The 17,586-nt window shown below is 43.8% G+C and overlaps 1 protein-coding gene across 4 annotated transcripts in view; it reads left to right on the forward strand.

Moving 5' to 3' along the window:
* RUNX2 (RUNX family transcription factor 2) overlaps nucleotides 1–17,586 on the forward strand; it is a 232,995-nt gene that overhangs the window by 80,348 nt on the left and 135,061 nt on the right. For all 4 annotated transcript variants that reach the window (XM_061146847.1, XM_061146849.1, XM_061146850.1 and 1 more), the window contains exon 3: nucleotides 17,081–17,421. In XM_061146847.1, the coding sequence (XP_061002830.1) occupies nucleotides 17,081–17,421 (341 nt within the window). The remainder of the gene's footprint in view (nucleotides 1–17,080; nucleotides 17,422–17,586) is intronic.

Genomic DNA, 17,586 nt, shown 5'->3' on the forward strand with positions numbered 1-17,586 from the left:
GAACTGATAATACAATTGCACTCATTTCACATACTAGTAAAGTTATGCTTAAAATTCTTCAAGGTAGGCTTCAGCAGTATTTAAACCAAAAATGTAAAAGCTGGGTTTAGAAAAGGCAGAGGAACCAGAGATCAAATTGCCAATATCTGTTGGATCATAGAGAATGTAAGGGAATTCCAGAAAAACATCTACTTCTGCTTAATTGACTACGCTAAAGCTTTTGACTGTGTGGATCACAACAAACTGTGAAAAATTCTTAAAGAGATGGGAATACCAGACCACCTCACCTACCTCCCGAGAAACCTGTATGCAGGTCAAGAAGCAACAGTTAGAACCGGACATGGAACAACGGACTGGTTCAAAATTGGGAAAAGAGTATGACAAGTCTGTATACTGTCACCTTGTTTATTGAACTTATATGCTGAGTACATCAGGCAAAATTCTGGGCTGGATAAATCACAAGCTGGGATCAAGATTGCTGGGAGAAATATCAACAACCTCAGATATACAGATGATACCACTCTAATGGCAGAAAGTAAAGAGGAACTAAGGACTTCCCTGGTAGCTCCGATGGTAAAGAATCTGCCTGCAATGTGGGAGACCTGGGTTCGGTCCCTGGGTTGGGAAGATCCCCTGGAGGAGGGCATGGCAACCCATTCCACTATTCTTACCTGGAGAATCCCCATGGACAGAGGAGCCTGGTGGGCTAAAGTCCATAGCGTTGCAAAAAATCAAACAAGACTGAGCAACTAAGCATAGCACAGCACAAAGAGGAACTAAAGAGCCTCTCGATGTGGGTGAAAGAGGAGAGTGAAAAAGATGCCTTGAAAGTCAACATTCAAAAAACTAAGATCATAGCGCTGGGTCCCGCCACTTCATGGCAAACAGAAGGGGAAAAATTGGAAGCAGTGACAGACTTTATTTTTTGGGGCTCCAAAATCAATGCAGATGGTGACTGCAGTCATGAAATTAAAAGACGCTTACTCCTCAGAAGGAAAGCTATGACAAACCTAGATAGTGTATTAAAAAGCAAACATCACTTTGCCAGCAAAGGTCAGTATGGTCAAACTATCGTTTTTCCAGTAGTCATGTATGGATGTTAGAGTTGTACCATAAAGAAGGCTGAGCACTGAAGAACTGATGCCTTTGAATTGTGGTGCTCGAGATTTCCAGAAAGTCCCTTGGACTGCAAGATCAAACCAGTCATTCCTACAGGAAATCAACCCTGAATATTCATTGAAAGGACTGATGCTGAAGCTGAAGCTCCAATACTTTGGCCACCTGATATGAGGAGCTGACTCATTGGAAAAGACCCAAATGCTGGGAAAGACTGAAGGTAAAAGGAGAAGAGGGCAACAGAGGATGAGATAGTCAGTTAGCATCACCGACTCAATGAACACAAATCTGAGCAAACTCTGGGAGACAGTGAAGGACAGGGAAAACCGGCATGCTGCATGCAGTCCATGGGGTTGAAAAGAGTTGGGTGCGACTTAGCAACTGAACAACAACAATATATGACTTTGAGGATATTGAAATTAATTCTTAAGACAATTTATGTTCTTGGAAAGTTCTCATTGCCTGTAGGGGTACACGTAACACAACATTATATGGGAGATTACCTTGATGCAACGGTAGCCTCTAAGAACAACAAGGGAAACTATTTGTCACTGAACTAAAGGCTTGTGCTGTGCTTAGTCAGTCGGTCATGTCCGACTCTTTGTGACCCCATGGACCGTAGCCCGCCAGGCTCCTCTGTTCATGGAGATTCTCCAGGCAAGAATACTGAAGTGGAGTGCCATGCCCTCCTCCAGGGAATCTTCCCAACCCAGGTCTCCTAAACATCTTGTGGATTTTTTACCTCCTGAGCCACCAGGAAAGCCCAAACTAAAGGCTTACAGACCACAATAAGATTCTCGAATCATGCAATTGACTGAATTAAATGAAATCAGAAGGAGAAGCAAGAGGATAGAGACGGTGTAGATTGTTACACTTTAGGGTAGGGTGCACTGTTTGAAATTATACAAAGCTTGTGTATTCCATCTCTTTTTCTAATGCTGTAACATTCTCCCAACCATGTGATTACCAGTCAGAGTTGAGGTCTGTGCAAGCAGGTTCTGCAAGAAGGAAGTACCCACTTGCTTATGGTACTCCTGGCCATTGTTGTAACTTACCAATTAGATTGATGGGCAGCTGCTGAGTTTACTGGCAGAGGACACATGGGCCAGAATGGATGTCATCAATGGGATGTCTGTTTAAGATTTTGGGAATACTGAGTGCCTCATATTTATTTAGTGTGTTATGAATATCTGATGCTGTTGGTCATTCTGTCCCTTCCAGTGGATGTTAAGCACACATATGCTCTGTTTTCTTTATATCTTACATAAAGAAACATGTCTTTGCAACATGTCTTACAGATGACTAACTTCTATATTGTTTCATTTATCTTCATTTGTTTCTCTTATTTTCTGAAGCAGGATGAGTATTTTTAAATATGACAGCAAACAGCATTGCACTGCTAGTTTGAAGACCACCGCTAAAGCAGAAAGTATTGATCACCAAGCACTCAGGACACAGGGCAGGCTGAGGTGGCGGAACCTCTGCTTCCTTACCTCTGAGCACAAGCCTTTCATTTCTTTACTCCAGAATGACATGCAACATATCATTGTTTCTATGTGTTTTCTAGCTATGGTAGACATTTAGGTGTGGAGTTGCAAAGTTATGGAACATATGCACAGTTTCAGCTTTAATAGACAATGCCAAACTGTGATTCCCAAGTCTTTCCCTGAAATTTATGTTCTCAATGAAGTGTCAGAATGAGCTGCTCCACATCCTAATCAGTATTTGATCATTTCAGACATAACCATAGGATTTAAAAACACAAAACGTTCCTATTTTATTTTACGTCATTAAATTAATTTTTATCGGAGTGTAGTTGCTTCACAACGGTGTGTTAGCTTCTATGTACAGCACAGTGAATCAGCTATGTGTATATACATATCCCCTCTTTTTTGGATTTCCTTTCCATTTAGGTCCCCACAGAGCACTGACTAGAGTTCCCTGTGCTATACAGTAGGTTCTTGTTAGTTACCTATTTTACACACAGAAGTATGTATGTGTCAGTCCCAGTCTCCCAATTCATCCCACCCCCACCTTCCCCCTTTGGTGTCAATATGTTTGGTCCAAATGTTCCTATTTTATTTATTATTTTTATCTATAAAAAAGTTCCTATTTAAAAGGACAGAAAACTCAGGTCTAAATAGAATTTCAAATAAGTTTATTCACTGACTCATGTAAGCAAATATTTATAGGCACTTTTTGTATTCTGGACATTATGCTAAATGCTGGGGCTGAACAAAGCCAAGCCTTGCCCTCAACGGCAAAGGAGAGTAGGAGACGTATGGAATGGGATTTTTCATAAGATGTGTTTATTTTCAAATTCGGGTTTCACCTTTTAACCCCTGTGCTGTGGCCAGATGGTAAAGTGTTTTATCCCTTGTCCCATACAATAGCTGATATAGAACCACTGAAGGGTTTCAAGCCAGGAAATGACATGGTTGAAATTGTGTTATAAAAAGAGACCTCTTTGGGAGGGAGGTCCTAAAGGAAGGGAATATCTGTATATGTATGGTCGGTTCATTTTGCTATACAGTAGAGACTAACACATCACTGTAAAGCAACTATACTCTAATCAAAATTAATTAAAAACATTAAAAAAGAGAGAGAGAGAGAGTCCACTAATAGGAACATAGAGGATGATTTGGGATTGAGGTGAGTATGAATGGCACCAGGAAGCTAGAAATCTCTTGCAGTTGAGATTCAAGGTGATAGAGGCTTGAACTAAGGCACTGGTTATGGAGATGGAAAGAGAGAAGAAAGTAGATATGAATCATATTTAGAAAGTAGAATTAACAGAATTAGGCAAAAGTATAGAAGTGGAAAATGATGGAGAAGACTAGCTTATCTTGATACCCACGTTTCTGCCTAATGGGGAATGTTCATTCATTCAGTCAACTCATGTATACTGGTCACATACTACTAATATAAGCCAGGCTTTATACTTGCTGCCGTATGCGAGAATGTTGTATCACTCCAGGGAACATTATTCACATTGTATGCGAGAATGTTGTATCACTCCAGGGAACATTATTCACATTGTTATACATGGACTACAGTAGGAATGGAATTCCCTGGATTTCTTCAGTGTGTGGTTTCAGATTATCTGTGAGCCAAACATAGTCCCTATCATTATGGAATTCACAATCCTGTGTGGAGTGGGAATATTAATAAAGATGGGGGAAATATAAGGATGTATACAGTGGGCTTTGGCAGCATAAATGTTGTCCCTTGTTTCCCTTTCTGCTTGGAACAATGAGCTAGGTGTATTGGACATACTGACCTTGACAGTTTATAGAATGAATCTTCAAATGGAATTTTCTGTGAGGTCATATGACATGTTGGTCTGGAGCCCTTGTTACAGGTTTTATGGGGAGTTAGCTAAAAAGATGTGCCAAGTACACTTCCCATTTTGCACTGCTACCCTCTCTTCTAAAATGCACTGAGAAGAAATATATGTGGTCCTGTTGCTCTGCCCCTGGAAGGGAGTTCAGAGGGAAGAGACCAAATCTCCACTCCAATATAAACTTTCTGAAAGTTTTTTTTCTTTCAGTGGCTCCAAATTTCATGCTCTCTGACCAAGAAGAAAAGAAAGTTGAGCAACTTGTATTAAAATGATCAAGCCCACATAGATTCTCACATAATACAATGATTTCAAGGAGAAGTGAATGAATTAAAACAAATCTTTTTTTCTTTTCATACATGTGTAATAAAAATCACTGATGGACTGTTTAGACTTTAATTTATCTAGATATAAGCCATCCCCCTTTCTCAGTGACAAATGCAAAGCAACTTTTCAACTATTTTTCTTCCAGTTTAAAAAATTTTTAACACTGACAGTTGGAAATATTCTATAGAAACTTTAGCTCTGAATAGAAATGTTTTTGCTGGATCTCTGATGAGAGGGAAACTCTATGACTGAGTCTATAAAAGTTTGTAAAACAAAGTTGAAAACTGAAAAACTTTCAAATTTCAAGGCTGACTTTAGGATGAGTTATGGTTCTTATGTATCATACTTCTTGTGATTCTTTCCTTATTAATATTTTTTCACAGTTCAAGTTTTATCATAGATACTTTTGAAAAAGGTAATTTTTTGTGTGTGAATAATACTATCAGTAGTAGAGAAGCCATGATTAAATCTTGAATGACAATACGTAATAAACTGTAATACCTCAAGTCATTTCCCAGTTTACAGTTATGGGTGCACTATAATAATAATGCCCTTTAATAAGGATAAACTGCTGTGAAGAAGTTAAAAACAGAACGAAGACTATGTTCAGTGAAACTACTAGATGCAACCCACATTTTCAGCAATCTTAGAGAAGAATAAGGTTTAAGCTAAGTAAATCAGATAAATATCTGAAACAGTTCATCAGTTTCTTTTTTATTTGACAATAATGAGAATAGTGTCACCCAATAGGATTTTTAGATTTGTTGATTAGCCAGGTTCATATAAATTTGACCTAAATGCAGAAGTCAAAATCTTAATTAAGATTTGCTAGGAACAGTCAAGTAGAAAGTTTTAAGGCATGTGGAAAATCGCTATTTCAGAATGCTTACGAGTCAACAAGTCATGGTTAAGCCTCAAACCTGGTCATAAAAAACTACAGAAAAGTTAGAGATTTTACTTGGTTAATAGAAATAAATATATTCTGTAGGCAAAGATGTAAATTAACAGAAAAATAACTGTATTGAGAGAGGAAAGAACAGTAGCCAAGTAAGCTTTTATTATTTTTTTTAATGTCTTAACTCCCCACCCTCTGCCACCACTTTGCTGAAAGTTTATTTCCACCCCGTTGGCACTAGTAGGAAATGTCTTTAATACAATTCTTGTAAAGATTTGATAATGGAATTCATTTATTAAAAGAATCTAATGAATTTAACACCAACACAATACTTACAGAAATGAAAAATAACAGGCTCTAAGTGTATTGTGTTTGCAACATATTTAAGTAGAATTGAAGATAGTTCTTCTAAAAACAGAGTTAAACCTCAAAGTAGGCATATTTTTGCCTTTTTTAAAATTGCATAATAAAAAGCAGATGATTTGTATTTTTGTTGCCACAGAGTGATAACCGGGTATACACAGAGTTACCCTTACATATTATTATATCACTGAAGGTCAAACTCTTCTGTTGTATCTGCTATTGAAACCTCAGTTAGGTACTGAACGTTATAATATGTGTTCTTTTCTGGGAGAGTGTGGAATTACTGCAATTTGTATTCGCCTTTAGGAATAGATTTTAAAAAAGGAAAGATGGTGACAAAGCAGGGAGGTCAGGAATAGCTCTGTAAGTTCCATATCCAACAGAGCTGGGCTAGGATTAGGATGAAGGAAATTGAGGCCCTGGTCTTGAATACAAAATCTGAGGGCATTCCAAGAAACCCGTTATTCACGATAATGTTTTCATGCAATATTCTTAAAAATCAAATTTAACACCAAAAGATCCATGATAAGCAAAGTATGAAAACTTTAAATAAGGACAGGATGGGGGACTACCCTGGAGGTCCGGTGGTTAAGAGTCCATGGTCACACTGTAGGGGGCACATGTTGAATCCCTGGGTGGGGAACTAAGATCCCACATGCCATAAGCATGGCCAAAAAATAAAATAAAACAGGATTGGACCCTGTTTTGTAGGCTCTTCTATCTCACCCTCCTACTGGCCCTGCTCAGAGAAATTTCCATTTAACTCTTCTGTTTGGTCCAAGAAGGGTGAATGGGCTAGAATAGTAGGATGAGGACCAGCAGCAAGGCCTCTAGAAGCAGCTTAAATATTCTCCTTCCTGTATATTGGTACAAAGGTAGGGATCATGGTCCCATGGCCCTTTGTGACCTAGCTGTAAGTAGTTTAGCCAACTTTATTTCCCTACTATGTTACAATATTCCCTTCTAGACCGGATGGTCCCTTTAACGTTGCAACAATTTTTTTCCACTTTGACTTAACACTGGATTTTCTAAAAATACATCAAAGACCTTTAAATCTTCTCAGAAGCAATAATTAAGTAAATTTGGGAAATAGTATGTTCTAGTTTCTTTTCATGGAGTTTCAAGATGCATGTAGCGTAATACAAGCTGGGAGAAAATTGGCAATACCATGTCTATTTATTTGTTTCATCCAGTGTTTGTTATTTATTTTGTTGTAGAAAGATAGCATTGACTAGTCTCTGACTTCAAGTACAATAAGTCAGCATTGTCTAATCTGGCGCCCTGGCCTTCTTGGGTTTGGTAGCATTTTGCTCTCCACATCTTGCAAGATACCTGTCCGCCTTCCCTGATGCCAGCTTTTTATCAGATCTAGGCGTGGGGCAGCTCTGGAATTTTTGCATGTGATTTTATTTATGTATATTTTTTCACTTGAGTTTTTATTTGAGTGTAGTTGCTTTACATTGTCATATTAATTTCTGCTGTACAGTAAAGTGAGTCAGTCACACATGCGCATATATCCCCTCCTCCTTGGATTTCCTTCCCATTTAGTCACCACAGAGCACTGACTAGAGTTCCTGTGCCATACAGTTGGTTCCCATTAGTTATCTCTTTCATTCATAATAGTGTATATATGCCAATCCCAATTCCCCAGTCCATCTCATCCCCTGCTTACTCCTTTGATATCCATACTCTTGTTCCCTATGCCAGTTGCTCAATTTCTGCTTTGCAAATAAGTTTATCCATACCATTCTTCTAGATTACACCTACATGTGTTCATATAGGATATTTACTTTCTCTTTCTGACTTCACTCTGTATGACAGGAAGTCTCTAGGTCTATCTGTGTGTGTGCTAAGTTACTTCAGTTATGTCGATTCTTTGTGACCCTATGGGCTATAGCCCACCAGGCTCCTTTGTCCATGGGAGTCTCCAGGCAAGAATGCTAGAGTGGGTTGCCATGCCCTCTTCCAGGGGATCTTCCTTGGCTAGGGATCGAACGCGCATCTCTTATGTCTCTTGCATTGGTAGGTGGGTTCTTTACCACTGGTACCACCTGGGAAGCCCCTAGGTCCATCTACATCTCTGTAAATGGCACAATTCCATTCTTTTTAATGGCTGTGTAATATTCCGCTATATATGTGTGTACCACATTGTGGACTATGGGATTTAATGAGAGACATCAAGAGGACTCTGGGGAGAAAATATTGACCCATTTAACCTACACTCTCTGTCCACTCCATACCTTCTCTTAAAAATATACATCATCTTTTTTTTGTCATCTCTTAAAAATATATGCCTTTTTTTTTTTCCCTCTCTGCGCAGCTTGCAGGATCTTAGTTCCCCAACCAGGGATTGAACGTGGCCCTAGCAGTGAAAAAGCCAAATCCTAACCCTCAGATCACCAGGGAATTCCTAATGTCTTCTAAATGTAGATTTATCATACCTCTTCAGTTCAGTTCAGTTCAGTCGCTCAGTCATGTCCAACTCTTTGTGACCCCATGAATCGCAGCACGCCAGGCCTCCCTGTCCATCACCAACTCCTAGAATTTACTCAAACTCATGCCCATCGAGTTGGTGATGCCATCCAGCCAACTCAGCCTCTGTCGTCCCCTTCTCCTCCTGCCCCCAATCCCTCCCAGCATCATACCTCTTAGGTAGAGATAAATTAAATAGATGTAATGTAATGTTGGAAATGCTCATCTTATAATGACCCAAATGGAGGGACCCAAAATGGAAACCACTGTAAACAAGTACATTTTGGAGGACAGAAAATGTAACCCCTACTCTATCCATCTGGAAAAACTGAGGAAAGTGAGACCACAAAGCACTTTTTAAGAAATTCAATTATTTTGTATTTTGCAATAAGTTCTTTTAAATTATGTTCACATAGTAAGTTGAACAAGGAAAGTTTACTATAAGGAACTATTGACTATAACAATGGATTGGAGTCAGAAAACATTGGCTAGGAAGAAGTCAAGAGAATTCTTAAGACTATAGGAAGAAGAACATCCACTAACCTCAGGACTGAAATAGCGTAACCTAGAAAGAGTCGCCCCTCCCCACCTTCCCCGGGGCTGAGATACAGATCTCATTGGGAGAGCACAGCCTTGACTCATTGCAGGGCACAGAAGATGCAGTGGTGGAACTTGCTAGAAATCTGCCCTCTAGGGCGCTAGGGAAAGCTGTTTCCAAGTAGGTGTCTTGCCAGAGGCATGCCATTACAAAACAAAGGTGGAGGATGCTGGGAGAAAATGCTGGGTGCTGCTGACAGCTGACTGTGACAACAGGGGCCTGGCACTGGAGAAATCAACTTTGCTAGAGCCGCTAAGCCCTGGGGAAGTGTGTATCGCTGGAGCTGTGAGCTGAAGAAGCTATACTTGCAGGGTTGGGGCAACCTGCTCTGTTGATTCTCTCTGAGCATGAGAGAATCAGGAAGCAAAACCATTTCCCTCTGTAACGTTTCTCCAGCACCCCCTACTGACAAAATGTTGATGCCAGCAGGTAGGAAATATTTAAAGGGCCCAGATCCAGTTTCACAGAGCAGGTAAAAAAGTTGAATTTGAACCTGAGAGGCAATATGTTGATTATTGGCACCCTCAGGGAAGGAAAATGATCTAGAGAAAAATTGTGACTTATAGGAGTGTGATGAACAGATCTCATCCAACAGCTTCCTTGGTGGCACTGTCGGTAAGGCATCCGCCTGCAATGCAGGAGACCTGGGTTCAATCCCTGGGTCGGGAAGATCCCCTGAGGAAGGAAATGGCAACCCACTCCAGCATTCTTGCCATGGAGAATTCCAAGGACAGAGAAGCCTGGTGGGCTACAGTCCACGGGATCTCAAAGAGTTGGACATGACTGAGCAACTAACACACACACACACACACACACACACACACCACGACAACGACAACAGGATAATTTAGGGGAATCGTGTGAAATGAAACAAAAGAAAGAATCATCGAATATTGACCATGGCTAGATGGGAAAAGGGAGAAGGCAATGGCACCCCACTCCAGTACTCTTGCCTGGAAAATCCCATGGACGGAGGAGCCTGGTAGGCTGCAGTCCATTGGTCGCTAGGAGTCAGACACGACTGAGCGACTTCACTTTCACTTTTCACTTTCACACATTGGAGAAGGAAATGGCAACCCACTGCAGTGTTCTTGCCTTGAGAATTCCAGGGGGGGAGCCTAGTGGGCTGCTGTCTATAGGGTCTCACAGGGTCGGATACGACTGAAGTGACTTAGCAGCAGATGGGAAAAAGAAAGTGCTTTTTCTGAGAAAATCTAGTTCAGGAAATCCTGGGGGAAAACACTGGAGAAAGAGTTTCTGGGTATGAAATAAAGAGGAAAAAAATAATTAGGATGGTGACCCAGAACTGGCATCCCCTAGGACTGCAGCTAAGAGAACCAAGTTGGATTATTTCTATTCTGTTCCTTTTTCCTCTTCTATTTTTCTTGCCTCTCTTGTTGGGAATTCAAATTTCTCAGACTGTGCAAAGGCTGATTTTGTACTTTGTTATATGGACTAAGACTGTTACGATTTATATTTCTTACCCTGATGGAAAGTTGGAGAGAGGGGACAAATAGTTCAGGCTACCATCCCGAAGTCTAGAGTGAAACTTCAGAATTGTAGGCAGTAGGATTAGAGTTGGATAGCAACTCTATTACTTTTGGTGTCCAGAAGGTAAAATGCAAGCACATCAATAAAGAAATAGATTACTATGGGAAACCATTTTTTAGGGTGTTTTTAAATGCTTCATCACAGACTTTTATAAGGTTTTACATATAATTTTCCACTACTTCTTGGAGATCACTGCCACTGACAAAGGACAATCACCAACATCAAAATACCAAAGGGCTGATTTAAGAAAATAAGTTTTATTTCTCTGACTTCTAGGTAATAAATGAGATTCTTCTTACAAATTATGTTGTCACCTCAGGTAGAGAGGGTGTCATTTAGGAAGCTGATCTTTTTGTCAAACATAACATGTACCACTCTAGTCTGTGTTGCTCCTGGCATACAATTAGGCAGGTGCTCCATAAATGTGGAAGATCACATGGCAAGCGTCAGCCTTTTTATGACAATGCTGCAATCTCTTATAAATGCCTGAAAATGGCCCATGGGAATGCTAACTGGAGCAACAAGGAAAAGTTTACTATGCTAAGCCCCCCAACTACAAAACACTTCATCTCTTGTTACAGCCATGCAAATTTTTATAGGTTCATTGAGAAAGGGAAAAACTGAGTGAGTTTACAACAAATCACATAGTATTGAACTGTATAAAAATAAAAATTTAAAAAGTCAGAAAGCTTTGGGATCACGTAAGTTATGAAGCTAACTGTCTTAAAAGTATAAATGTGCTATGCTTAGTCGTGTCTGACTCTTTGCGACCCCATGGACTGTAGCCCACCAGGCTCCTCTGTCCATGGGATTTTCTAGGCAAGGATACTGGAGTGGGTTGCCATGCCCTCCTCCAGGGGATCTTCCCAACCCAGGGATTGAACCCAGGTCTCCCACATTGCAGGCGGATTCTTTATCATCTGAGCCACCAGGGAAACCCAAGAATACTGGTGTGGGTAGCTTATCCCTTCTCCAGGGGAACTTTCCAACCCAGGAACTGAACCAGGGTTTCCTGCATCGCAGGCCCTGTGAAAATTTTGTATACCAGAAAATTCTTGGTAAGCTCATTTACGTTTCTTGTGTAATCGTCTATAAAACAGATGGAATAAACCTATGCAAGCCTTATGTATTTTTTTTTCATGTTCAGATGACATGTAAATTTCTTTACCCCTTGCTCATCTATGCAGTTAATGTACTCCCACTATGAAGGATGCTGACATATAGAGGTGTGCTAGACGAGGGTGCTTAAACAGCTAGGGAAAAATTATTAACTCCTCATTCTGTTTTGGCACATCCAAAATGATTAAGTGAAAAATATTAGTCTAACTAACATTTTATACAGAAAAGAGTAAGCTACTTTTTAGAGCTGCTATATCCTGCTGTATCCTGCTGCTGTATCCTTCTCAGGGCAGGGATTGGCAAACTTTCTCTGTTAAAAAAAAAAAAACGAAACATATATTAAATATTTTAGGCTTTGCAGGCCACGTAGTCCTTTCCATAACTACACAATTGTATGAATAAAACTGTGGACACTGAAATTTGAATTTATATCAGATTCATATGTCATGAGTATTATTCTTCTCCCAATTGTTTTCTATCTGAAAATTCAAAAACCATCCTTAATTTGTGGATCATACAAAAATAGGCATTGGGCCAGATTTGGCCTATGGACTGTAATGTGACAATTCCTGGCCTACTGGCAGTGCTATTTCTGCAAGAGCTGAGTGAGTTTCACTAAGTCCAAAGGAAAAATCTGTAAAGATGGTTTTGTTTACAAGGTTTTCCCATCCAACCATTCAAAACTTCAGCGATCATCAATATGTCATGATTTTTCACTGCATGTCTGAAAGGTTGTCCCACTTCATCAGCTGACCCACTGAAAACTAGTTGACAATTTTACAGTGACTTTTTCACTTTTCATCAAGAAAAAGTATATATAAAATGATTTAGCAATTAGAAGAGAAAACCTGAATGAAAGAAGCACGGCTTCTGGTCTCGGTTTTGAGAACTCAGTTCTTTCACTAGATAAATAACTTGACTGTTTCACATCTCATTTTCTTTGTCTGGAAAGTCAGGATTTCCAGGTGTTGTTACTAAACAGTTACATTAAATGTTAAAGGAGATGGAGGGGAAAATTATGCCTGTATTTTCTGGAATAGCTACATGTTCAGAAAAATGTGTGTGTGTTTTTAAATGCCATAACGTAGAACAGAAGAGAGGCATATTTCTGAAGAGGAATCTAGTGGGTGATTTCTTCTGAACATTTTGAGGTAGAAAAAAAAAAAAATTAAACCCAAGAGTGAGCTCATGCAAACTACAGCACAAAATACACACATGTAAAATTTCACAGTTTCCCTCTGTGCCTACTATTACCAGGAGAGGTTCAGTTTAGGGGTCTGTAAAAATGTTTTCTTCCTTTAAGAATAACTCTCTGAGCCAAGACATCATCAGTTCCAGGCTCAGTCAGCTCCAGTTGAAAGTGTGAATGTTCAGCAAGAGGATATTTTTGAAAGGAGACTGAAAATCTGCTGTGCCAGATACCTGAAACGTTGTTAGGGTATTCAGTGGAAAATTTCATTTCCACATTATAAATAACTGTAGGATATTTTAAGGGATCCAAGACTAGTAACTTCCAAGAGTTGCTTATATTAGCTCCACTGAAATGTGAAAAGAAGGGAGGATGTCCAAGGACAGGCTATAAAGCTGAATTACTGGATATGATTAATTAAAATAAATAATTCAACATTGATTAAATCACCCTTAAAATCCCCAGTCAAAGCACCCAAACACTGAGGCCTGCATATTTTGCTATCCACTAAGTAAAACAAAACAGCAATGAAGAAAGAGGAAAAGCCCCCAAAATGATTACTTAAGTTCAACTGCCCTAGAGGTTCTTATTCAAAAAAGAACCCGTCTGGTCGCCCATATTCGAAATACTGACTGTTACTTAGCGTCACCACATTTTCTGGTAGCCGCCGGTTCTGCGGATTTTCAGGGAGAAGGACAACCCCAGAGAAGACAGCATAACACCGACTGTGGTATTAATAGTGAAATTTTATCTCCCTTGACCACAGAAATAATCAGCTTCCGGTAACTTCTCTCTTCCTTTGCAGCCCCTACACATTAAAAAAGGCAACAAACCAAATCAGAGATCTTTGATAGACTGAGGTACAACGTACCCGAAATAAAACTGTCCCGCTAAAAGGCAAAAAAAAAAAAAAAAAAAAAGAAAGAAAAAGAAAAGTCCTGTGTATGAGTTGTGTATGTGTATTTCTGTATCGGCGTGGGGATGTGTGAGCGTGTGTGCCCCAGTGCATGTGACTAAGTGGAGGCAGGGGTGGGGGGAATAAGGTAGAAAATTAATGCAAGCAATCTGGTCTCTCTTCTGTCTTTTTGAAGGGTAAGCCTGGCTTCCCTTTGCTGGTCCGCCGCGTGCGGCTGGGGAAGACCCGACCCCCGTGCGCGCCAGTGGCGCGGCAGTGCCCAGGGTTAGAGCTCTCCCCTGTGACCGAAAAGATAATTAAAAATCGCACGCGCCGGAGACAGCACCGTTCCTCGCTGCGCATCGAGTCCGTAGTGATAAGTGGGTTCTCACCTCCCGCTGGCGCCCGGGCTCAGAGCCAGTAGTCTGGGGTCGAGGAGTAGGTTGGGCAGGGGGGTGTCCTAGCAGGTGATGCAGAATGAGTCACGCAGGGGCGCGGTGGCTAGGCTCGAATCTGCCGGGGTTTGGGGAGGAGAGGCGGGAACGCGAAGAGAAAATTGGGGAAGGAGAAGTCGGACGTGGAAGGCGTGGAGTTGTCGATGGGGAAAGGGAAGGTAAAAATAAGCCCCAAAGAGGAAAGACGGAGCAGTGTCCCTTGAACCCCATCCTTACCCCCGAGACGGAGCTCGCCTAGCCTAGCCATCCCCGCCCCCTCCTCCGCTCCCACTGTTGGAAGCCCTTAGTCGAAGGAGCATCTTTTTAGAGGGCATCTCTTTAGTGGTCCCCAAGCCAGGCAACCACAGCCCTCCAAGTTCATCCTGCTCTTGAAATAGGCTCAGAGTCCTGGACAGGCACCGGGTCCCCTCTGCCGCGGCCCTCACGCTCTCTCTTCCAGGCCCTTTCAAAGGAGCAGACCCCCCAACGCCGGCTGAGCGCTTGGAAGCGATGCTTTAAAAACCAGGAGGGAGGGGTCGTGGCAGGTCGCTACCAGGGTGAGAGAGGCGTTTGCGTAGAGCAATAAAAACGCCGATTAACTGGTATGTGAATTGGTTTAAATAAGACGGGGGTGGGGGGTGGGGATGAGTGATGACTCAACTATCTTCCTGAATACTCCGAAGAGGAGGCACTATAACTTTTCATTTCTTTTATAACGTCGCTTATTACTGTGTAGTGTCAGTTACCCTGTTAGGCATCTTTGAAACGTTGGCAACGGATGATTCTTCTTACAGACACGTTTTCAAGCTTTGCGAGGTTTAAAGGAGATTGACAGCCAGGAACTTAGTAGTACAGTTCGAGGAGGGGAAACAGCCCGGTGCCCCCTTCTTAGGGGTGCAATAGCCTCAAGCGGATTTCCCGGCTTCTGCGGGCGCCGCACATTGTTTTATTTGTTTTGAAGGCTCAGAGTTTGAGGCTGGTCGGAGACACCCACGTGCTTCTGACTCTCATCAGCGTAATGATCGCCTTAGCCAGAGTCGTGTCTATATAAACCACAAAAACCTAATCATTAGAAATCCCAGCCTCCAAAAACCACATTTTAGGTAAAACTGCTGCTTTTTTTCTGCGCTCCTTCATCCTCTCGACCACAACTTTTTGGGGGATCCAAAGTCGCTTTTTAAACCCACATTGGGAAATAAATACATAAATAAATAGCCATTGAAACATTTTGAATATTTTATTTTGTACTTTTAATTTTTTTCCCCCGGGACTGGTGGGGGAGAAAGTGAAGACCTTAGACCTAGTTTTAGATGCAGAATAGACAATAAAAGTTTGACATTCATGGAAAACTGCTGGGGTTTTCCCCCAGCAAGGGTTTTTGCAACTTATTTTAATCATCAAGCTGACAGTTTTCCAGTCCTTAAAAAAAAACTCATTCTTGTTCTCTAGGAACGACTAGTTTGAATATAGAAGAAAAAAGTGTCCAACACCCACTTGAGTTTCTAAAACTATTTTGACAAGTGTCCCCTCCATCCCAAATTTTTGTGTCACTTAAGTGGAAAAAAAGAAAAAGAAACACACCCAAACCCTGCAAAAATCTTTTTTTTCCCTCGGGAGCCGCTCCGGCAGAGGTGGGGGGTGGGGGGGGGTAGGGTGGGGGAAGGGTGAAGAGTGCTGAGAAGTCAGCACAGACGCTCAAGAATTTTCCTTCCTCCTCTCCTGAAGTTAAAGCGAAAAATAACGACAGTCAGATCAGCCAGCGGCTCTCTGGCCTCTCAGCTTCAATCTCCCTGGACCAAGAAGGGGGTTCCTTGTCCTGGGAGGAGAGGGCGAGAAGCAAGAAGACGCGACCCGGCGAGATCCCGCTAGCCCGGGGCCGCCTCTCTCGGCTTCCGAAGCTGCGCGCGGCGTCCCGGGGGCTCCTTCTCGCGGCCGGCGGGCGGCGGCAGCGGCTGCGATTCGCAGCCTCGAGATCCGTTGCCCCGAGATCCGCTGCCCGCGACTTACCTCCTGGCACCTCGAAGCGCGAGGGTCAGGGGAGCTTTGCAAAGAGCAGGAGGGAGTGGATGCGAGGAGGTGGCGGTGAGAGGGCGAGAAGAGGAGAAGGGAAAGGAAGGAGCCGGACCGGGGAGCCGGGCTGGCAGCCGCCGCGGGAGGAATCTGAGTGCGCAGCCGGCGCGGGGGGAGCGGCGGCCGCCGCGGAGGAGGCGGCGGCGGCGGCAGCGGCGCGGGCGGGCGGGCGGCGGCGCGGACGCCTGCAGCTGGGTAGCTGCGCGCGGCGCGGAGCGGAGCGGCGGTGGCGGGCAGCGCGCGGCGATCCTGGCCTCGGGGCTGGACTGCTGAACCCACTGGGCTCCACCGCCGGACTGGAACTGGGAGGGGGCGCCCGCGCACCCAGGACGCGGTGCCCCAGGGGACCCGACTCCAAGTTGCTGCAGACTGAAGCCTCCCGCCTGCCCGGGCCAGACACGTCCCGGTGCCCGTTCGCAGCTGCCACCCGGGTGTTCCAAAGGCTCCGTCAAGACCTGCGCCTCTCGGGTCTCCCCACCCGCCAAGCCGATTGCTCTGCAACGCCGCCGCTGGCTCCCGTCAGACTCCGCCCGGCAGTCGGCTTCATCGAACTTGATTTCTCACCTCCTCAGCCCCATCACCTCCAGCCCCTTTTCCCCCGTCTCGCCTCCACCCCCCCAGTTTCCTCCTCCTCGCCCCTCATTTCCACCCTCCTCCCCCTCCCCCGGCCACTTCGCTAACTTGTGGCTGTTGTGATGCGTATTCCCGTAGATCCGAGCACCAGCCGGCGCTTCAGCCCCCCCTCCAGCAGCCTGCAGCCCGGCAAGATGAGCGACGTGAGCCCGGTGGTGGCCGCGCAGCAGCAGCAGCAGCAGCAGCAGCAGCAGCAGCAGCAGCAGCAGCAGCAGGAGGCGGCCGCGGCGGCGGCGGCGGCGGCGGCGGCGGCGGCGGCCGCGGTGCCCCGGTTGCGGCCGCCGCACGACAACCGCACCATGGTGGAGATCATCGCTGACCACCCGGCCGAACTCGTCCGCACCGACAGCCCCAACTTCCTGTGCTCCGTGCTGCCCTCGCACTGGCGCTGCAACAAGACCCTGCCAGTGGCCTTCAAGGTAAGAAACTGCGGCCGCCCCCCGCCCCGCCCGCCCCCGGCTCGGCGCCGCGGGACCTGCCCGCAGGCGTCTCCGAGCCCGCGGGGGTCCGGGGCCCGACCCGGGAGGCCTCCAAGGCTCCTACCTCGGTGGCTCCGACCTGAGGGACTCCCCCCCCCTCCCCGT

The sequence above is a fragment of the Dama dama genome, chromosome 7 (assembly GCF_033118175.1).
Source record: "Dama dama isolate Ldn47 chromosome 7, ASM3311817v1, whole genome shotgun sequence".
Taxonomy (NCBI): domain Eukaryota; kingdom Metazoa; phylum Chordata; class Mammalia; order Artiodactyla; family Cervidae; genus Dama; species Dama dama.